Source organism: Cebus imitator, unplaced genomic scaffold, assembly GCF_001604975.1.
Source record: "Cebus imitator isolate Cc_AM_T3 unplaced genomic scaffold, Cebus_imitator-1.0 Scaffold213, whole genome shotgun sequence".
Taxonomy (NCBI): domain Eukaryota; kingdom Metazoa; phylum Chordata; class Mammalia; order Primates; family Cebidae; genus Cebus; species Cebus imitator.
This window is the reverse complement of record NW_016107528.1, coordinates 77,383-100,316: the sequence shown is the minus strand read 5'-3', so window position 1 is coordinate 100,316 and position 22,934 is coordinate 77,383. Positions and strand designations below refer to the sequence as shown.

The following is a 22,934-nucleotide window of genomic DNA, read 5'->3' as shown; positions in this document are numbered from 1 at the left end:
AGGCAAAATTAGACAAAAGATATCAACTGCATTTGGAATTCTGACAAATAATGGTAGAATGATGACATGGCTGAAACTATTGCTTAAATGCAATTTCAGGATTATTTCTATATAATATCTAAAGCAATTTTCCTCTATTAGCAGATAAGTGGGAACTGACTATATCATGGTATGTTGAATTGAATTTTCTCCCTACAATGTGTAATTTGGGTGTTGATGTAGTAAAAGAAGAGAATTAAATAGAGAATAGTCTCCTGAAACATGGAGGGAACATCATTCACTGATGCCCTCACTTGGAGCAATGGCCCTCTGTGATTGCCTATAGAACTCTGTCAGTAGTTTGTGTGTCTTGGGGCTTTGCAACATAGTTCTGGAATATGGCACCAGTAAGCAGTGTTTATGGCAGGGTTTCCACAGGCATTCTTATAGCAATTCAGCTGCTATTTTCTTCCATTTTGACTCAAATATTTCATTCATTGGTCTTAAATACTGAAAAAAAATCATAACACAGAACATGTGTGTAGAGTGTAAGAAGTTGCAGAAACAGAACAAATTTTGGTATAGTCCATCCTTTTAAAAAGTCATTTAAAAATAATGGCATAATTTACATAGAGTAAAATTTACTCTTTTATAGTGAATAGTTTTACGCATGTAGATTAATGCCTACAGTCCTATAACCACACCACAATCAAGATATAGAACAGTTCCACCATTTCAAAAAATTCCCTATTCTCCTTTGTAGTTAGCTTCTCCCTGGCAATCACTGATCTATTTCCTGTCCCCACAGCTTTGTCTATTCCAGATTGTCCTATAAATTGAACCATGTATTATGTGGCCTTTTGAGTCTGGTTCTTTCAATGAACATACTGCATTCCCAATACATCCATGATGTTGACTGTATGAATAGTTCATTCCTTTGTTTTGTTGAATTCATTGTGTGGATTTACTATAGTTTGCTTATTCATTCACCAGATGAAAGGCATTTTGGTGGATTCAAGTTGTTTTCAGTTTTTAGTGATTGCCGTTTGCCTTTTACAAAGTTTTCTTTCCATTTATTTTACTTTTTTTTTTTTTTTTTTTTTTTTTTTTTTTTTTTTTTTTTTTTTTTTTTTTTTTTTTTTTTTTTTTTTTTTTTTTTTTTTTTTTTTTTTTTTTTTTTTTTGAGATGGAGTCTTGATCTTGCCTAGTCTGGAATGTAGTGGCACAATCTTGGCTTACTGCAACCTCCGCCTCCCGGGTTCAAGTGATTCTTGTGCCTCATCCTCCTGAGTAGCTGGGATTATAGATGCACACCACCACACCTGCCTAATTTTTGTATTTTCAGTAGAGAAGGAGTTTTGCCAGATTGGCCAGGCTGGTTTTGAACTCCTGACCTCAGGTGATCCACCGGCCTTGGCCTCCCAAAGTGCTGGGATAACAGGTGTGAGCCATCATGCCCAGCCTCAGTTTTTTTTATCTGGTCTTCACAGCAACATATGAAATAGATATTTACTATTTTGCAGATGAGGAAGCTGAGGCTCTGGAAGGGAGTGTTAATGACTTGGCCAAGTTCACAGCTAGTAAATGGAAAAGCTAGGATTCCAACAGTTTCTTGGACTCTAAAGCCCATGTTCTTCCCACAACTTGTTGCTACAAAGAAGCAAAGGGGCAAGAGGGTGCATATTTTATGTCATTCTGAATTTAGAGGAGATAAAAGTCACTAAAAGTAAAATTCACTAGGGACAGCAGTCCTAACATTTGTTTTGGAAGACACTCCTCCATGGTCTCTCATGTTCCTAAATGTCTTGCTGGACATGCTAAGAATGTGAGATCTTGTTGACTCTTTATCTGGGCTCAGAATTGATTTGTGGCCAGCCATTTTATGGGTTGAGGTAATCTGGGACAAACAGCAACCTTGCTTTTGCTTACTATAAAAGCAGAAGATTCTGCTGTGTGTGGTGGTTCATGCTTATAATCCTAGCACTTTGGGAGGCCGAGGCAGGTGGATCACCTGAGGTCAGGAGTTTGAGACCAACCTGGCCAAGATGATGAAACTCTGTCTCTACTAAAAGTACAAAAAATTAGCTGGGCTTAGTAATCCCAGCTACTCAGGAGGCTGAAGCAGGAGAATTGCTTGAACACAGGAGGCAGAGGTTGCAGTGAGCTGAGACTGCGCCATTGCACCCCAGCCTGTGTAACAAGAGTGAAACTCTGTCTGAAAAAAAAAAAAAGAGAGTCTTCAAGCTAAGCCCTTCTCTCTAACGCAACCCATTACATGTGCAGGCATCAATTTGGGATCTCTCTGTCACCCCATGAGATCTGGGGGCAAGGTGAATTGATGTAAATATGCTTATTCAGGTTGCTGTGTTGTAATAAAGTCCTTTGTCTGATCCAGGAGTCTTCTGTCTTCTGCTATTAATAGCATCCATAAAACAGTAATAGGCTCACTTATTAGATTGTAGACATAATCAAATGAAATCTCAGATCCAAAAGTTTATATCTAAAGTATCAGTAGTCCATGGAAAACTTGGAAAAAGAAGGCATAAGAGCAATCATAAAATAAGAAAAAAAAAAAAAAAGGACACATATTGATCTTTAAATTGGTCAACTTTTCTTTTATATGTGTTTGTCTAAACTGTTTCTTCAACTCTTCACCCTCTGGAAAGAAGCCCTGGTTTTAGGGCTTAAAACTCCAAACTGCCCCTTGGTGTTGCTCTGCTTCACTGCATGTTAAATTCTAGAAAACTAACTTCTCATGTGTTGGTGGATACCATTTCCTTAGACTTTAGTGTTGCCGTGATCAGACACGTTGAGGGGCTGGTTCTCTGTGATTCCAGATAGAGCTTCCCAATCGAGTAGTTCTATGCTGAGGTCACTCTGCTTGGTAGTTTGTGAACTACAACGATATAGCAGTAGAAAGAGTATTGGAGCTCCCTCTGTTTAATGTCTTTATTTTATAAGTAACCAGACTACTGGGGAAGGGTAACTTGACCAAAATTATACTGCAAGTTAATGGCAGAGCAAGAATATCTGGCCTGGAACAGAACCCCATTGTTTACTTCACCACTCTGGTTCAAATCTACTTCTTCAGGACTATTATCAAGACACAGCAATCATGGGATACTGACTTACATTAACCAAGCTCAAGTCCAGTAGGTAAGCCAGAATCCAATTCACTTACAATTGGAGGTATGTAGTAACCTAGAGTCAGGACCTTTCCTTTTCAGGAGCAAGTCTTCCCAGACTTAAGCTTAAGTCATAAATCACGTGGTTGCTTGGTGGACACAGAATTGGAATACATTTAAATGTAAATGTTTATTCTCTAGTGACATAACCATTTAACTAGATTAGCCATATGGATTTCTCTTGATTTAGTTTACTAGTTAAGAAACTGAGTTGGGCCGGGCGCGGTGGCTCAAGCCTGTAATCCCAGCACTTTGGGAGGCCGAGGCGGGTGGATCACGAGGTCAAGAGATCGAGACCATCCTGGTCAACATGGTGAAACCCCGTCTCTACTAAAACTACAAAAAATTAGCTGGGCATGGTGGCGCGTGCCTGTAATCCCAGCTACTCAGGAGGCTGAGGCAGGTGAATTGCCTGAACCCAGGAGGCGGAGGTTGCGGTGAGCCGAGATCGCGCCATTGCACTCCAGCCTGGGTAACGTGAGTGAAACTCCGCCTCAAAAAAAAAAAAAAAAAAAAAAAAAAAGAAACTGAGTTGGAGGTTTAGAATTCACTCATATTTCTTGACCCACTACTTTGTGACACATACCTAATGGTTCTGGACCTGAGGATAGTGTCTTCTGGACAAGTGCTTTATAAAGACATATTTATTATCCAAATACTTATTTTACTTAGTAATCTAAGTACCACCACTTCATTCTCAAAGAAAGAAATGTATACTTTTAGGAGCTTTATATTTTCTTTCTTGATCCTCATCATAAATCTGTACAGTAGATAATAAATAATTATCCTATTTTATAGTTGAAGAACTTGAGACTTAAAGGGATAGAATAACATATTTTAAGTTACACAATTAACAGGTGTCAGGCCTAGGACCTACCTTGCTCAAGTAACTTTGCTTTCCAGTATGCTTTTTAACTCACATATTTCTTAAAACTGAGTTTACCACATTCCAAATGTGGCATGTGAAGGTCTTTCTTTTGTGATTTTATATTGCCACTTCCATGATTTGGAAAAGGGTCTAATCTCATCTACAAATCTGTTCAGTGAACAAATTATTGAGCACCAACCAAGTGCAAAGCTTACTACATGCAAAGAACTGAGCCAATCTCTGAAGAGGAAACAAAGATGAAAAAGATAAGATCCTTGTATTCTTGGAGCTTACAATATAGTGGAGAACGTATCACACACACACACACACGCACACAATCTGGAAGTAAGTAGACTAGAAGTACAAACAGTATGCTATGGGAACAGAAGGAAGAGAAAGAAATTCTAGATAGCATGATTTGATTTGGGAAGGCTCTTTGGAAAACGTAGTTGAAATTTGAGGGTAAGATTTTGCCAGGAAGAGATAAGCAAAAATAATTCAAAAGTAAGGCAGCCTCAGCAAAGACCTGAAGGCAAGAGAGTGCTGGTATCAAGTACATCTGAAGATAGGAGGTACTGGTGGTGTTGTAGGAAATTTGAGAGAAAGGCAGAGAGAATTTAAATCCTAAAGGGGTTTTATGTGAATTAGAGAATTCAGAACTTAATGCTATGTGTTAAGAAGGTCTTTCAAGGGACTTGGGGCAGGGGAGAAATACAATCATCTTAAGATAATGCTTATTGCGTTTTATGGCTTTATCATTGGATTTCCACTTCTTTGCATAGTAAAGTGGAAATCATTGGATTTCCTCTTCTTTGCATGACATTTCCCGGGTCTGAAGACATAAGTTAAATGAATGGACTGAAGAAGGAATAGTTAGGGGTCATCATTATTGTTTAAGAAGAAGGCAGATGTAATCAACACAGCAGAGGGTAAATGTCTTTGATAGTTGGATTTGGGCATATGGAAAAGGAGGAAGGCTGACTTTGCCTCTGCTCCACCAGGAAGTTGGTGATATTGGCAACAGGGCACACAGAAGGCAGAATAGATAGATGGTCTGGGCAGAATGGAAATAAGATGCTCAGCTCTGTTTTGGGTTATGTCGCATTTGAAGTTCTGGAAGAATAGTGAAAAGAGATTTTCAGGTCTAGAGCATTCATGAACCAGTTTTCTTTGAGAAAGGATCATTGTCATATGCCTGATGCTATCCATTAGTTTTATACAGATTTGAATTAATTTCATTTTAATATTTTCCTTGCATTGCCTTAAAATGGTAGGGAACTGCCTTATTTGGGCGGTTACCTTATGCAAGAACGACTCTAAGGAGGAAGTGAAAGGAAAAGTGCCTTAAAGGAAATAAGTGGTTGGAGGTGATCTTAAGATTTTCATGCAGTGAAGCTGGGCAAACCTTTCCATCCCTGTTAATTGGGGTATGGATGGAGAAATAATTTTAAAGGACCGACCTTGTACCGTACTTAGAAATCAGGCAGTAATAGAAAAATATGCATATACAGGAATTACTTGTAATCGAAAAAATAAGCAATAAGCCCTGTAACGAGAGGTGATGTGCCACTTTATTGAGCACTCTTCTGATTGAGGCTTTTATGCTGCTGGAACCTTTGCAATTTAAAATTTTGGAGCCCTACTGGTAGTCTGCATTATAAGGGCTTCATTCGTCCATCCCTGCGCTATTCTGAGCCACGTTACATCCGGGAGCAGAGAGTTTATCAGTCTGGGACGATGTTTTTCCTTTCTTTTCCTTTTCTTCGTGGCTGACTTCCTCGCGCCACCAGAGTGCGGTTATCCTAACTTCTCCCCTTCTGCAGTCTTTTAACGCCTGTCCCGCACAGGCTGGAGCTGTAGCAGCCCTCGCATTCCCAGCTCCCGCTCGCCAACCCCTGCTGAGAGGGGAACGCGTGCCCCTGGGACCGTTGGAACGAACGCCAACGGTCCCTCCGGCCCAGTAGGCGCGCGCAGGGGCGGCCGGGAGGCGCGCGGAAGCTGGGGGCGGAGGCGGGAGCGGCCGTAGAGGGGCGCCAGCGGGCGGCGGGCGCGGGACCAGCACGGAGCCTGGCGGGAGGAGTCGCGGGCCGGAGGGGCGCGCAAACCTGCCATTGGAGCTGGGGATGGGGAGCTCTCAGGTTTGCATTGCTTGGAAATTAGTTGAATACAGTGAATTAGAAAAAGCAAGTTGCAGAATGATAAGTATAATGAGATCTTATTTATGGGGGAAGATCCACAGGGCCAGACTCTGTGTGTACACGTGCAAATGCGTTGAAAAGGGTCTGACGGAGCTGAGGGGAGGGAGGAGGCGGTTGGGAGAGCGGATTGAAGGGAGTGTACTTAGTATATTACACATTCAGTGCACGTGCCGCTGAAGCGAGCCCATGTACATGGCATATTTGTGAGAAATTTAACATTCTTGATGTTTATAATCAAAGTGTAATTGAAAAAAAAAAAAAAAAAAAAAAGGAGTCGCATCTGGGAAGCTTGAATATCCTCTTGCTTCCCATTCATAGGGACCTGCTCAGATTCTCAGAGCACCGGCGATTTTGAGAGTTAAGGGAAAGTTTTCCATATTTTTTCTCTCCCTTCCTTCACTACTCCACCTCCGCTCCCGTCGCCTTTCTTTCTTCAAAATCCTTCGAAATGGCCTTTTTCGAGGAGTCTTCCTCACAGCCTTTCTCATTGTCACATCCTCCCTGCAAAACCCATTCTCAAAGAGGAAACATTTTAAAGATAGTAAAGCTACTCGCAGGCACATAAATATTTGAATTAGACATTGTTCCTAAACCATATTTTATACAAATTAAAATGTTTACAGGATATTTCTGTTTTCCCCTAAACGGTTGTACCAAAGTGCTTTTATTAGAATGACCACATGATGTTAAATATTTTTTCATTTTGCAATAATTCCAGACTTAGAAAAGAGTTACAAAAATTTTACAGATAATTCCATTATATCCTTCACTCAGCTTTCACAAATCTTAACATTTTACACAACCACAATGCAATAATCATAGGAAATCAGCATTACTACTACTCTATTAAACTAATCTGCAGATATGGATCAATTCACATTTCTACAATTATCTAACCAAAAACTTCTTCTTTCTTCTGGTCCAGGATTCAATCCAGAACCTCACAATGCATTTAGTTGGCATGTCTTGTTTCTTTAAATCTGTGACAGTTTCTTAGTCTTTCTTTATTCATGACCATGATACTTTTGAAGAGTACTGGCCAGTTTTGTGGATTGTCTTTTAATTTGGGTTTGTCTAGTATTTTCTCACTATTAGGGTTATGCATTTTGTGGGTCAAGAATATCACAGAAGTGATGTGCCCTTCCTGGTGCACAATATCAGGAGGCACAGTATGTCAACATGTCTCATTAATGGTAATGTTAATTTTGATCACTTGGTTAAGGTGGTCTCTGCCAGTTTTGGTCAATGAAAAGTTGTGATTTTAATTTTTGTGTTTAATTATAGGGGGAAATGTTCTCATTATATGCAAGATAATTTTAGTATTCTTGACAGTTATTACTGTAGTATTTGCTAAATGGCAAGTTTCTGAGGTTAAATTTTAATCTGAATATTCAACTGCATAATGACTTCCTAAAGATATTTGACTAATACTTTTCTACATTACACCAGTGGAAAAAAGGCAATTAGAGGTTGTGTATAGGTATACTGTGGAATTAGTGGCCAGAATGGAATTTATAAATGTATTTTTTTTACAGATAACTGCATTATAAATGAATAATTCACTATTCTTATACTTGTAAAAAATTGGATTCTAAAAATCCCAATTTACATGGATTTATGAGCTCATTAATTTTATTGCTTTTATTCTATGTTTATACAAAATGAGCAAATGTAAACTGTATTTAAAAATAGAACAAAGATAAAATGTCCTTCCCATTATTTCCAAAACACTTCGAGTTTTAGTTGGCATTTGCAAGACCAATACTTAAATTAATAATACATCTGACTCTCATCCAATAATAGTTTACTTTTATTTCTCTTAATGTTTGCTGAAAGGATTTACTGGAATTCGGAATGAGTTCTCCACTGCAAGAAAAGCAGACTTCTTCTGGGTGAAACTTAGAGATCTTTTAATCCCCTAGTTATTTGACTATCACACATTTTGATAAACGTCATTTGAAGATTAAGATGTTACCCTTAGCGGCATTATTATTGTACGTAGAAAACTGGTCTAAGATTGGGTCTTAGTTTTATCGCCATTTTTTCTTGCTTTCAGTATGAAGGAAAACAGGGGAGTGAGTTTTAGTTTTTTTTAAAATTTTTTTATTACCTACCCTTTTGAGTATCTGGTATCTGTGAACTGTTTCCCCAGAAAAATACACAAGCTCACATTTTGCTTTATTGCCTTAGAGCAAAATGCAATCCAATGTCAAAAATGGTTGGGGGATTAGAAAGGGAGGGACAAGCTGGCTGCCAGGCTGTCAGACACTTCCCAGACGCAGTTTCCCCTCCTGCCATATGGCACAGCTCGACTCTCTTGGCAGCTCAGACGGGCAGCTAAGGCTGCACAGCTCATCTGGCTCCCTGTCATTTCCCGCCAGACCTCTTTCTCAACCCTCAATATCTTCCTCTCCCCCTTTATCACGGAGTCCCCAGTGTGCTCAGCTTTCTGGCCCTCTCTTGACGCCTTTTGAGGTCCTGCCTGTCATTGGATCTTTCACTACCTCTTCACCTTTCTCACCAACCTCCTGCTTAGGAACAGAGCTCAGAAGCCCGAGTGAGAGGACCTCATCACTTCCCAATGTATAGAGCAGGGAATAATTTATTGCATAAATATGTCAACGCTCTTTCGAGCGGCATAGAAATCTTGCCATGTTTTCTTGCCTGTTTGAAAACGAAGAGCTGATGAACACGCCTCAAATCAATAGCTGACACAGCGAAAACCAACGGACAGAAGCCAGAGAGCTGTGCACCCTCCGATCCTGCAAAGGCAGGGTGGGGCTGGAGAGAGAAGTGGGAGCCGAGGAACGGGGATCAGGGCTGTTATAAGGAAATACTCTTGTTTCTGAAAATGGAAAGATCTTGAACTCCCAGAACCCGCTTCTTCGCCCGCCAACCTCACCGCCTCCTGCCGCGGTGGCAGTCCCCGGCGCCAGGCCCAGCCGCAGGCCCGCCAAGGCTCGCGGCAAACCTTGGCGCCCCCTTGCGCGCCTCCACCAGAGGCGGCGGTGGGGCGGGCCCCAGAGCGGGCCAGCAGGGGCGGGGCCGTGGCGCGCGCCAGGGAAATCCCTCCCAGGTTATGACGTCACCGAGGCGCCGGCCAATAAGAAGCCGGGGAGGAGGATTCCCGCGCCAGCTGCCGCCCCGCCGGCTTTTTAAATGGTACTCTGGGGAACACCGAGCAGCCACAGTGAGAGGAGTGGGGGACATGCAGGAGGTAGTGAAATAGAATAGTCCTGAGGGACGGGACTCCAGGGGTTTGACAATTAGGGGTCAAGACTGGCTTAGATCTGGGAAGAAAACCAGAGGCGGTCGAGGAGAGGCCAAACGCCAGGCAGTGGGAAGTCAGCCGGAATGGAGTGGAAACTGGAGCGCACCGCGCCTCGGAGGGTCCGCACCGAAGAGGAGATGCTGTGGGTGAGTAACGTCCTTTTCTGCGTTCGCCCTAACTCGCTAACGCGGCTTCTTGCCGAAGTCCCCTTTCGTAATATCTGTTTAGGACCAACAGGTGGAACGAAACTCTAAACCCTGGTCGTAAATTTGAGTGGTGTAATTTAGTTATATTCTGAAGGCGCCTAGTTGCTTAAAAAAAAAAAGAGTGTAATTTGACAAGCACAGGATCTAGAAAAATTCCACGCCTTAAATTATGATTTTCCTAAATAGTTTCTCTCTTAATATGTTATCTGTGTTTTCAAAGGAAAGTATCATGCGTGTGCTCGCCAAAGACTTGAAACAGAAGAGAAGTCAAGGCTTCGCTAAGGTGAGTGTCTAGAGATTGTTCTTGTTCTCTGTTTTAATTCTGATCTTGAACAAACTAATTCTTGCTAAAGAATATATTTGTAGGAAGTATGAGCTGGTCTGAGAATATGAGAATTAAAATCAATCGCTTAAGCACAGTATCTTACTACATACTTAAAAACATTCTTTATGAAACTGAAGATCCCAGACAAATAATGGTAATCATTTGCATCTGAATCGTGCTTTCTAGTTTTTTGCCTCCACAGCAAAGGATAAAGCCGGGATGTGTCAGGTAGGCAGTGTATTGCTAGCGGCTGTTAATAGTTTTAACAGTTGCTGGTTACACTCCCTTCTGTTGCATTCAGAAGCACGCTCCCCAAAGAAATGGAAATGGTGCCATCTTGTGGACAGTGTGGAGAAGTGGCATAAACCACGGCTCTTAACGTGAGCAATTTGAAGTTGATCCCATGTCGTGCCTGTTCTCCTTGAAAGACCAAACACAAAGGTCTTTATTGTCTCTTGTAATCAGTGTAAAAGGAAACAAATTTAAATGGTTTTGAAAACGTTTCTCATAAGCAACTTTCATTTGCTTTAAATCTCTGTCACCATTTACCATGCTTCTCTCTAGGCTCAATAGTTCATCCTTCTTTGACCTGTACTCACAGATTCTGGTTTCAAATCCATCACCATTTTAACAGATTTTTCTAGCTCTTATATACATGTTTCAACTGGGCACCGTGGCTCACGCCTGTAATTCCAGCAGTTTGGGAGGCTGAGGCAGGAGGATCACTTGAGGCCAGGACTTCTAGATCAGCCTGGACAACATAAAGAGAACTTGTCTTTACAAAAATACTACAAAAATTAGCTAGGCATGATAACATATGCCTATAGTCCCAGCTACTTGGGAGGCTGAGGCAGGAGGATCGCTTGATCCCAGGAATTCAAAGCTGCAATGAGCTATGATTGCATGACTGTACTCCAGTCTGGAGGACAGAGCCAGACCCTGTCCCTTAAAAAAAAAAAAAAATCTGTATTCAAGTGGTAACATCATAAATTGAATACATAATTGCATTTTCAGAACTCAATCACTAATGTCATTTCTAGTAGGAGAAAACTAATTACGTTTAAGCCCTTACCTTTCTTAAATACTTCAATGTTAATTTCCCCCCTAAACACTGCTACAGTTTTTGTGTCATGCCCAGCTTATGTATTATCACAACTCCTAGATATTTTACTGCTTGAGACAACTAATCTTTTGATCAGTAAATAGAAGTGATTTGAAAAGCCATAGTTAAGTAACTCTTTATTTTTTTGAGACAGAGTCTTGCTCTGTTGCCCAGGCTGTAGCGCAGTGGTGCGATCTCAGTTCACTGCAAACTCTGCCTCCCATATTCAAGCAATTGTGTCTCAGCCTCCTGAGTAGCTGTAATTACAGGCAGCACCACCACATCCGGATAATTTTTGTATTTTTAGGAGAGAAGGGGTTTCACCATGTTGCTCAGGCTGGTCTTGAACTTGTAACCTCAGAGGATCAGCCTGCCTTGGCCTCCTAAAGTGCTGGGATTACAGGTGTGAGCTGCTGGGCCTGCTCTACAGTTAGGTAACTTTTAACATTTGTACTGCAGTAACGTATCTTCATTATCCAAACATTTAATTTGGAAAACCTAAGTATAAGTATTTTGAAAGTTTTAAAGTTTTTGTTTGCTTCACTTTTTTGTTCTTGACTAAATTCAAGCAAATATTGATGTTATTTCTTATAGCCTTGAAGTAACATGTTTTGTCTATAAGTTTTCTTTAATGTGACTATTAAGCTTAGAGTTCTGCCACTGTGTTTCATGTTATGCACTTAGCCTCATGAACTTCCCGGGCCACAAGAATTGGCAATGACCTGAATCAGGTAGGCAGTGTGTTGTTAGCTGGCTGCTTAGGTCAAGTCAGCAGCCGCAACTACCCTGCCACTTGCTTCTGGATAAATTCCTGTCAGTGAAATGCACTGGCTACCTGTGTGTGATGAGCTGGCAGTGTATTGTTAGCTGGTTGAATATGTGAATGGCATCAGCTAACATGCAACTGCTGTCTTATTGCACATACAATGAACATCAGCGTGTAACTGAATCTGTAATTAGTATGTGTTTATGTGTACTTTTTGCTATGGAGCAAGGCACTATTTATCATAATATATTATTGCCATAGCTTATAATACGGTTATAATACAATGGACAGCTTTATAATGGTAAGGAAAGTACTAAATTAATTACTTAAGATTTTTTTCCTTTAAAGAGCAATTGACTTATGTCTGCTTTTCCATAACTAAAAAATTTTAAGAAATATTTTTGGAGTCTTTTGGAGTAGACAGTGTTAAAGTATTTGTGAAATTATATATTTTTGACTATAAGGTTTAGAGTACAATAACAATGTGGAATAGATGTACAGTGTGTCCCCAACTTTTCAGTGATGTCTTTGGGATTCTTTCCACATCATCGGTTTCTGACTATGGCATTAGAGTCGCTTTCTTTCTGCATCATCAGTTTCTGAATATGGCATTAGAGTCAATTTCTCTAACTGTGGCTGTGTGTGTCAGCTGAAGGGAAAGCTGAGGTAATTTTCCAGATGAGTCAGTCAACTGAAACATTTTCACTTGAAATATCAAGAATATTGAGGATTTTTTTCTGGGTGGGCGATGGTTTAATATTTTTGGAAGATTTGCCTCAATCCTTTCACTTCATTTTCTGTAAAATCACAGGTTCATGAAATATCTGGAAGAGAGCACGAGATCTAACTGGTGAAGTGGAAAGAACTGACCATACAAAATGACTTTAAATATTTTCTCATTCCGTTGGAGGCATTTTGACTCATGAAACAGCATCTGATATGTGCTGGCTTCCAGACATGCAGTATTCTTATGTGGACATTTACAGCCAGTTAGTGGAACTGACTTTGGTGGTGCCATCAGTTAGTTAAGCCATAGATGAGATATAAGAAATATTTCCCATTCTTTTTTGTGCTGGATTATAAGTTAATGGTAAAATAACTTTTATGCTTTCCTTATTTAAATTTAAATGTATTTCTAGAACATGGATTGAATAGATAGGTATAGTTTGATTCTTATGCATTTTACTACTTTCAAATCGCATCCTCTTTTTGTTATTTCACTTTCAGGAGATTTATGTTTAAGTATATCTTTCATGTAAATATTGTTTTCATCTTGTCATTTTTTAAGGTTAAATTTCAACATGTTATTTCCTATAGAGAATCATTGACCTGGTGATAAAAATAAAACCTACTAAGTTTAGAAGGCTTGGCCTTTGTGTTTTAGTTTTTTTAAATTAAAGAGCAAGACATAAAATGCCAACTTTATTTTATTTTAGATCCAGGGGGTACATGTGCAGGTTTGTGACATGAATATATTGGGTGATGCTGGGGTTTGGGCTTCTACTGAACTCATCACCCACATAGTGAACATTGTACCCAACAGATAGTTTTTCGGTCCTTGTGTTCCCTCCTCCCTTCCCCTTCTGGAGTCTCCAGTGTCTGCTGTTTCCATCATGTCCATGTACATCCATTATTTAGCTCCCACTTAGAAGCGAGAACATGCAGTATTTGATTTTCTGTTTCTGAAAATGCCAACTTAAAAAATTTAAAACCTTTTTCTTTTTTAGAACTGTTGATTCTGTAGGGAAACCAACCTCATATTCAATAAACAGAAGACATTTAAAGCTGTGGTTTAGTCCTATATTATTGAGATGATGAGAAAGGAGGGAAGGAATGGAATGAAATAAAAATATGTTAAAGCAATAAAAAAATGTTAAAGAGATGAATGGGTTAGGAGGAAAGTGAAGATATAAAGTAAAAGAGAAAATGTTTCCATAGGAGGGAGAGGGAAAGAAAGTGCTACACGCTGGGATGTCAGGGCAAGCAGAAGGAAAAGGGACTGGAAAAAGAGAAGGGAATCTCTGTTGATGGCAAAGTATTTTCTCCCAGGTGTTTTCTCTTGGGGCAGTCTGTTGGCTGTTCACTGGTGCTGGGAATGCCACTACTTCCCATCGCTGCCTTCTGAACCTGTCACTATTATAGTGATAGCTTCCTAACTTCTCTCCCTTTGCTGCTTTTTATTCCCCTGCAAAGACATTGCCACTCTGCAAGGGACAGATGGATGAGGGGAAGGGACAGTGGGAAGGAGTGTGATGGATTAGTTTCTGGGCATAGCAATTATTAGAATTTTGTTCTATGGGAAATATGAAATGAAGCAGGGTACTAAATATGGACAGAGTGTCCTCATATCAGCTTCATCCAAACATGTAATTTTTCTTTCAAAGGAACACCACAAATCAATGTGGTGCAATCATGGCTTCCCGCAGCCTCTACCTTCTGGGCTTAAACAATTCTCTCACTTCAGCCTCCTGAGAAGCTGGAACCACAGGTGTGTGCTATCGCACCTGGCTAATTTTTAAATTGTTTTGTAGACACAGGGTCTCACTGTGTTGCCCAGGTTAGAGTTTAGTGGAGCCATCTTGGCTCACTGCAGCCTTGACCTGTTTGTGCTCAAGTGATCCTCCCACCTCAGCCTCCTATGGAGCTGGGACCTCAGGCATGTGCCACCACACCCAGCTAATTTTTTGATATTTTGTGGAGAAAGGGTTTTGCCATGTTGCTCCAGGCTGGTCTCGGAACTCCTGGGCTCAAGTGATCCTCCCACCTCAGCTGCTTGAAGTGCTGGGATTACAGGCCTGAGCCACCATGCCCATCCCCAATTCTCAAATTTTTAGAAATTTTACATCCTAGTTACTAAACCATTGGTAGATTTAAATTGGCTGTGAGGGAGGTGAACATTTAATTTAAACTGGCAAATGCTGTATGTCAGGATTCCTCCTCCAGAGTCTGCTATTAAACATTTATCAGCCACCATTATATATATGCTAGATACACTACAGTTATTAAGAATTATATATGTACATGTATACATACTATTGATGCAGTGTAATTATTAAAAATCAAAAAATGAAATACAGCTTTCAGGGCATTTCAGGCAAATTCATATTTATTCCAATGTCAAACACTGTTGTTACATCTGCTGTAAGATGATCAAGAGTAGTATGAAGTAGCCAGGCGCGGTGGCTCACGCCTGTAATCCCAGCACTTTGGGAGGCCGAGGCGGGTGGATCACGAGGTCAAGAGATCGAGACCATCCTGGTCAACATGGTGAAACCCCGTCTCTACTAAAAATACAAAACATTAGCTGAGCATGGTGGCGCGTGCCTGTCATCTCAGCTACTCAGGAGGTTGAGGCAGGAGAATTGCCTGAACCCAGGAGGCGGAGGTTGCGGTGAGCCGAGATCGCGCCATTGCACTCCAGCCTTGGTAACAAGAGTGAAGTTCTGTCTCAAAAAATAAATAAATAAATAAATAAGTAGTATGAAGTAGAAGGATTCCTCTCCATGCACCAAAGAAAACAAACAAGGCAAACTCCAAGTTAGTGAATTAGTTACCACTGTTAAAATGCATTTGATTTTGTCCTTTTCCTTTTCACAAGGACAACAGTTGAATACTCTTTTATGTGATGCCTGATATTTTTCTTTTTCTTTTTTTTTTTTTGAGATGGAGTCTTTGAGACAGGGTCTTGCTCTGTCACCCAGGAGTACTGTGGTGTGATCTTGGCTCACTGCAACCTCCGCCTCCCAGGTTCAAGTGATTCGTTTTTTTTTTTTTTTTGTTTTTTTTTTAAGAGACGGGGTTTCACCATGTGGGCTAGGCTGGTCGTGAACTCCTGACCTGGTGATCTGCCCGCCTTGGCCTCCCAAAGTGCTGGGATTACAGGCGAGAGCTCCCGTGCCTGGCTGGTTCAAGTGATTCTTTTGTCTCAGCCTCCCAAATAGCTGGGATTACAGGCATGTGCCACCATGTCCGACTAGTATTTTAGTAGGGATGGGATTTCACCATGTTGGCCAGGATAGTCTCGAACTCCTGACCTCAGGTGATCTGCCCGCCTTAGCCTCCCAAAGTGCTGGGATTACAGGCGTAAGCCATCATGCCTGGCCCCAATGCTGATATTTTTCTGTTATAGTCCTTAGAGCAGGCATCCTGTAGCACTCTGTGTCCTAGACTTTTTGATGCAGAAACAAGACTGAAGGAAGATTGTCCAATGAAGGAAAGATTCAACTTTTCCTCAGTGTGTGTTTGTCCGGCGGTATACGGCTAGCAGCACATCAGCAGATGACTCCACTCCCTTTCTCAGGACATATAGCCTCATTGTTACGGAACCCCGAAGGAACATATGAATGTCCTCTCTTTCAAGGCAATACGTATGACAGGCTTTCAGATCCCCATGTGCCTTCTCTGCTTACCTAAAGGGCAAGGTGAGAAAAATCCAGCACTGACATAGAATCTGTAGGTTGAATAAGGCAACCAAGATTAGAGAGATGTAAGTGAAGAAACCCACTTTGTCTGGCTTCGGAGAGAACTAGTGACTTAAGGGAGGATGTTCATCTGCATCATGTTCACTGGGACAGTCCTGCGTGTTCCCAGCGCAGCTCCATTATCATCCGTCTAGCAGTGGGGAGTCTCTGCTGCCTCTGGCATATGTAGTTCTGCTCATGCCCCTAACGGGAACACATAAAGCACCCCTGTAGTACCACAGTGTGGGGATAGGGTAGGAGTACTCTGGCAGCAACCCTTGGAGGGGCCACCTGAACATTCTGAAGTTTTCTTAGATGCTCAGAATTCAAATTGGTAATAGGCTCTAGGAGCAAAATTGCAAAGGACAGATAGACTTGTTGGGTGACTTCTGTTTTCTTCTCCAACAATCCAGGTTAGTTCTGATTTCCTCCCTGGTCACTCAAAACACCTTGGTAAGCATGTGCCTTGACTTTCAGAGTGGCAAAGGGCTTTTTATTCCTTTTGACCCCTGTTCAATTTACAGGTGAGGAAACTGAAATAAGGTAGTTAAGTGACTTGCCTAAAATCGTGCAGCTGCCAACAGGTAGGAGCAGGCTTGCTGACATACTCATCTGGCATTCTTGAGGCTGTCCCTACAAATCTTCTTGACCTCTGGTAGAAACTCCACCTCTACCTCCACCAAGTATCATTCTAAGTACATTCATAGCTGCGTGGCTGGATAAGTACTTTGAAGCAGAATATGCTTCATAAAATATTTTTGGTTTATCTAAGAACTTGGGTCCAAATACATATACAGAACTATATACTGAGGTAGCATTACTGAATTTACCATGAAAAACATCACTTTCATCCATTAGGTCAGAATTTGGGAGTCACGTCACAGACTACTTAAATTGGGTTTTTTTCTTTCTTTCTTTCTTTTTTTTTTTTTTTTTTTGAGATGTAGTCTTGCTCTGTTGCCTAGGTTGGAGTGCAATTGCACAATCTCGGCTCACTGCAACCGCTGCCTCCTTCCTGCGTTCAAGCCATTCTCCTGCCTCAGCCTCCCCAGTAGATGGGATTACAGATGCTCACCACCATTCCTGGATGATTTTTGTATTTTTAGTAGAGACAAGGTTTCATCATGTTGGCCAGCCTGGTCTTGAACTCCTGACTTCAGGTGATCCACCCACCTTGGCCTCCCAAAGTGCTGGGATTACAGACATGAACCACTGAGCCCTGCCCTTTTTCTTCTTAGACAAATTTATATCACTGTTTTTACATTTTTGGCCATCTTTCTATTTAACTCTTTTATGCAATGAATATATATTTCATGAGGCAGTAATTAATCCTCACCAACTTGGCAGGTTGCTTTGTTAGTCAGTTATAAGGCTAACAAAATATAAAGGTCATGACTCTGGGAGAAAAAGTGTCCTGTGACTCTACTAAGGTTCAGCTACTGCTGATCTACACTTTAGGACTTGTACGATCATTCCTTTTTACATTAGAGTTTAGGCTGTTTTGGAGTCGATTTTTACTATTTCAGCCATCAGAATGATGCGGCATTGAATTCTTTCCAAGTGGCTAATCCAGTATGCATATGTTAGCAATCCAAATCACCCTATAAGGAATCAAGCTAAATGAGCTTATACTCATGTCCTTTTTTCTACACTTGGGATTTTCACTCAAAAATAAAGACTGTCTCACCTGGTAATATTATAATTACAGAATTTGAGTTGCTTCTAAAAAATAATGAGAGAAATACTGAAAATGATGAAGACTTTTTCAAATGTTATAATACTGCCATTTATAAATGATTATTTGGCCAGTTATAATAAAACACTAGGAACCGGTACTTAAAAAGAAAAAACAAGCAAAATCCTGTACACAAAAAAAGCAAACATATGTAAGGACTTGAATCCATGTGTATATATTTTACATTTTTCAACATTTGTGTTTCATTGCATTAACATAACCATTTACAGTTAGTTATTTCAGAAATCTCAGTCATATACAGTGCTCTTGAATCCAAACAGTGGTCTATAGTGTGTTGGCATTTTCATCAAGCAAAGTCCTAAAATGTCAAGTTGAACAATAAGATATTGAGGCACATTGGTCACTGTGTATTCTGAATTGTTTTTTTGTTTCTGTTTTTTTTTTTTTTTTTGAGATGGAGTCTTGCTCTGTTCCCCAGGCTGGAGTACAGTGGTGTGATACCGGCTCACTGCAACCTCCACCTCCTGGGTTCAAGCGATTCTCCTGCCTCAGCATCCCCAGTAGCTGGGATTACAGGTGCCTGCCACCACGCCCAACTAACTTTTGTATTCTTAGTAGAGATGAGGTTTTACCATGTTGGCCAGAATGGTGTCGAACTCTTGACCTCATGACCTGCCCGCCTTGGCCTCCCAAAGTGCTAGGATTACAGGCATGAGTCACTGTGCCCGGCCTTCTGAATTCTTTAGTATGATCAGAGGACATATTTAATATATTTCATGTTGATTCTTGGCCACTCTTGATTTTTGCTTTGGGTAACATCTTTATCCTGGGAACATTCCTTACCACTTAATAGCAAGATAACATTAAAAAAAATCATCCTTCATTGCCACATTTAAGGAAGCAGAGGTTGTAGCAAGCTGAGATTGCACCACTGCACGCCAGCCTGGGTGACAGAGCAAGATACTGCCTCCAAAAAAACAGTGTTTAAAATGAGACCAAACACTCATGGAGACATTTCTCTGTTCTATTAGAAATGCAATGGCATCCTCATAGATCCTCTTTCTTTTTTATGATCAGTTGTCTAACCAGAGCTGCTATGTCAGGCCTGATGACTTCAATGGGTTCCTCTGGCCTCCAGAACTTCACAACTTGACCCTCAGGGTTGACCAGATACTTCCAAAAATTCCACCTTGGTTCCTTCTTTGAAGAATCTAAAATATCCAAAACATATGTTCATGAGCATAATTTATTCTTTGTCAAGGTTTTTACTTCTATTAGTATCTGCACAAATGACAACTTTAGTATCAAGTTCTAGGACTGTCATAATATCAACAACAAAACACCCAAACAGAGTGAAACTCAAGGTTAGAGTAACCAGATTTTAATATACTTGATGACTTCACCTATGAGTCTACTCACCTAGTATCTGATCTAGTATCATGAAATGAAGCAAAGTTGTAATCCCAAGTTGCTGGGATTATAGGTGTGTGCCGCCACATCAGGCAAATTTTTGTATTTTTAGTAGAGATGGAGTTTTGGCCTCCCAAAGTGAATAATCATCATATTTTGAAAAGCAATAAAAGCAATAATTTTCTTTTTTAGGAGGCAGAGGTTGTAGTGAGCTAAGATCGTACCACCACACTCTAGCCTGGGTGACAGAGTCTTGCTGTGTTGCCCAGGCTGGTCTTGAACTCCTGGGCACGCAAGTGATCCTCCTGCCTTGGCCTCCCAAAGTGCTAGGATTACAGGCATGAGCCACTATACCCAGTCATGATATCCTTTTAATAAATCTTAATTTATGCAAGAAATGTAGATATTTTTTCTATTTATACCCCTCAAGACTTATGTTCATATTATTGACTAACATGAGAAAAAATATAGCAATTATAACTACAATTTATGAAGTGCTTACTATGTGTCTGGTAATGTATGCTCCATGCTTCACATTTATCCTCTCATTTAATCTTACAGGGACCCTGTGAGGTGGGTATTACTATCATCTCCATTTTGCAGGTGAGATATAAATGGAGGCCTAGACACATGGTCACGTGGCTAATGAGTGGTAGAGCCAGGAGTGATATCTAGGCCTTTTTACTCCAGAGCTCATGCTCTTAACCTTTGGACACTATGATCCTCCCTATCTAAGTTGAATGAAAACTTAAATCATTGTAATCTTTTTGATTACACAGGCTAAGAGGGGCTTCAGAAGGTTTTTAGCCACGTATCTGGCTGCTATAACTGAGGAATCATTAGTTCAATGGCATGTGCTTGGGCTTTTCTTTCCTCAGTGTACCCTCACAATAAAAGGAATAAAGACCTCACTGTGGTTGCCATTTATGATGTTAGGCATTATATCAACTTTCCCTAGAAATGAAATATAATGTTTCTAGAAGATTCTGACCTCACACTTATGTGAAATATTATGGTTCACTATTTGGTTTGTTGGATTAGAAGCTTGATTGCCTGACTCTCAGTTCATAGTTTTATTAAAAGTCAATTTATCTATAGTGAAAATAGGATTGAAGATGTCATCAGAATAAGTTAGATGAGAGAACATTATCGAATGTTCTTTATTTATTAGTATTTTTGAGATGGAGGCTTGCTCTGTTGCCCAGGCTGGAGTGCATTGGCGTGATCTCGGCTCACTGCAACCTCCACCTCCCAGGTTCAAGCAATTCTCTTGCCTCAGCCTCTCAAGTAGCTGGGATTACAGGCACCTGCCACCATGGCTGGCTAATTTTTGTATTATTCATAGATATGGGGTTTCACCATGTTGGCCAGGCTGGTCTCAAACTCCTGACCTCAAGTGATCTGCCCACCTTGGCCTCCCAAAGTGCTGGGATTACAGGCGTGAGTCACCGCACCTGGTCTTTTTCTTTTTTCTTTTTTTTTCTTGACTAATGTCCTTTAGAACAATGTCTGGTACAGAGCAAGCAGTGTATAAGTACTTTATTTTTACTATTAACACACTTAATTCCGAGCAATCTTAGAAAGTCAGTACTATTGATAGCCTTATTTTACAAATGAGAAACGCACATAGAAGTTAAGAAGCCACACAACAAAAATAACAGAGCAGGGGTTTGAACCCAGGTAGCCTGAGGCCAAGGTCTATGCTGTCACTATGCCTCGTGACCTTTGTGCTAACTGACCTTGGCAAGTCTTTAAACAGATTTCTGTAGCTAGCTTAATTGGAGAGATAGCCTAACACTACTGCCCTCTGAAAAAATCAAGTTATATGGTTTTAGATTTTTGCAAAAACCTGGTAAGCTGACATATTTATCCTTGAGAATATTGTTTCAGATAAGAAATGCAAGATAAAATTAGCCACAAACATACGTTAACTAATAATGCTCAGCAGTATTCATGAGAGCTGTGTGGCTTTAATGATGGGTAGGGAAATTTCCCCAGATGCTAGTGACATGAGAGGAGAATTAAGATATTTTGTGAAAATTGCCATGGGCACACTTTAAGTAAATTCTTCAGGAAGATGATCGTAAGGAGTAAAATACATTGGAATAGAATTTGTTTGCCATCTAAGCAGCTAAAACATTTATTTCAGGGGAGCATAACTTCTAGAAGTTACAAAGGATGAGATTTTGGCTCTTTGATAGTTTTATGAAGCTTTCCCAATACAATGTTTCAAATGAAATAGGAAAGTATAGTCCTGGTATAATTGATTAAAAATGAAAAGCAATTTAAAACATCATACTGGTGAGGCAAGGCAGATATTTACCAACAAGAAATCTAAATGCAGGTTCTCCTTCAGATCCTAGAATCTTAATCTTGTGGAAGATGGGGAATGTTACTCCGTAGTTTTTTCTTGCAAAAGATTCTACTTCCTTGCTCGGGCGGGGCTCCGATTCTCCAAACTGATTGCACGGGAAAGCCAACACGCTGAAGTGGGATGGTCCAAACTCTTTGTGCAGTTCCTTCAGTGCTAAGTAATTTCTGTCTGTGAGTTGGCAGTCACTAGCCACGTTTACAACTAGTGAAACCTCCCGGAAAAAGAAAAAAATCCAACCGGAAAGTGAAGCAAAAGATTTCAAAAAATTCTGCAAGTAGTTAAAATCCTAAACAATTTTGGGGAAATATAACCTCTGATTGATATTTTTTTCATATTTTTGGACATACACAGTTTTATTGAAAACTGTAACCTGGATGCCTGAGTTAAGGCCCTGAATTAGTACTGCCATTAAAAAAGCATTAGGTACTCATGAAAGTTTATTTTTAAATAAAAGATAAAACTGTGATTCTTGATAAGTACTTTTTAAAGTTATTAGATTATAGAACCAATACTTTTATTTAAAAAATGTCATGATGTTCACGTTACTAACTATAAGCATTTTCCAAACAAGTTTAAGTATCAATACAGCACAACATTATAGCATTTTAAAGAAAATGAGATAATTGGAATCTATTATTTAGCAGTAAACTATCAGAATTCGAATAACTAAAGTGATGTTCTGATACTATTACTCTGAAGACTAAATTCCAACTTATGACCATATAACAGCAAAAAATGGATTTTATTAAGAGGAATAAACAGAGACAAGGAAAAACAATAAAAATAAAAATCAGATGGTGCAACTTACTTTGCCTTTATACTTTTCCAGAGAAACAGGTCTTCCTTTTGCATCCTTCACTTCAAAGGCATAAAAGCTGTTGATTTTAGGTTTGAGGAATTTTAGTTGTAGAAGAAATAGTGTTACTGTGCATAGAACCATAGACAGCAAAACTGCAAATACCTTTGCTCTGGGCCCGGAACATTTTAGCGGGTAAGCTGCAAGAGGCTCCATGTTGGAGGATTCTAGAGGGAAGTCTCAGCAGCCTGGAATTCAAGGAGGAGCTGAAACTTGAAACCGGCTTAGTTTAACAGAA

At 40.2% G+C, this 22,934-nt stretch overlaps 2 protein-coding genes across 3 annotated transcripts in view; one reads left to right on the top strand and one right to left on the bottom strand.

The window, feature by feature from the left end:
* The first annotated feature begins 9,411 nt into the window (after positions 1-9,411).
* Positions 9,412-22,934, top strand: part of CDC20B (cell division cycle 20B) — a 57,455-nt gene continuing 43,932 nt past the window's right edge. The window contains exons 1-2 of the mRNA XM_017548663.2: positions 9,412-9,647; positions 9,928-9,990. Coding sequence (XP_017404152.1) covers positions 9,585-9,647; positions 9,928-9,990 — 126 coding nt within the window. The 5' untranslated portion in view covers positions 9,412-9,584. The remainder of the gene's footprint in view (positions 9,648-9,927; positions 9,991-22,934) is intronic.
* On the bottom strand, positions 18,849-22,895 carry GPX8 (glutathione peroxidase 8 (putative)). Of its 2 annotated transcripts, XM_017548661.2 has the most exons (3): positions 22,649-22,893; positions 21,790-22,051; positions 18,849-19,267 (listed from the first exon to the last, which is right to left on the bottom strand). In XM_017548661.2, exons 1-3 carry the CDS (start codon positions 22,850-22,852, stop codon positions 19,104-19,106), a joined length of 630 nt encoding a protein of 209 aa, XP_017404150.1. In that variant the 5' UTR covers positions 22,853-22,893; the 3' UTR covers positions 18,849-19,103. The 2 variants fall into 2 exon arrangements, with proteins under 2 accessions (XP_017404150.1, XP_017404151.1); XM_017548662.2 differs by lacking the exon at positions 21,790-22,051 and having other exon boundaries at positions 22,649-22,895.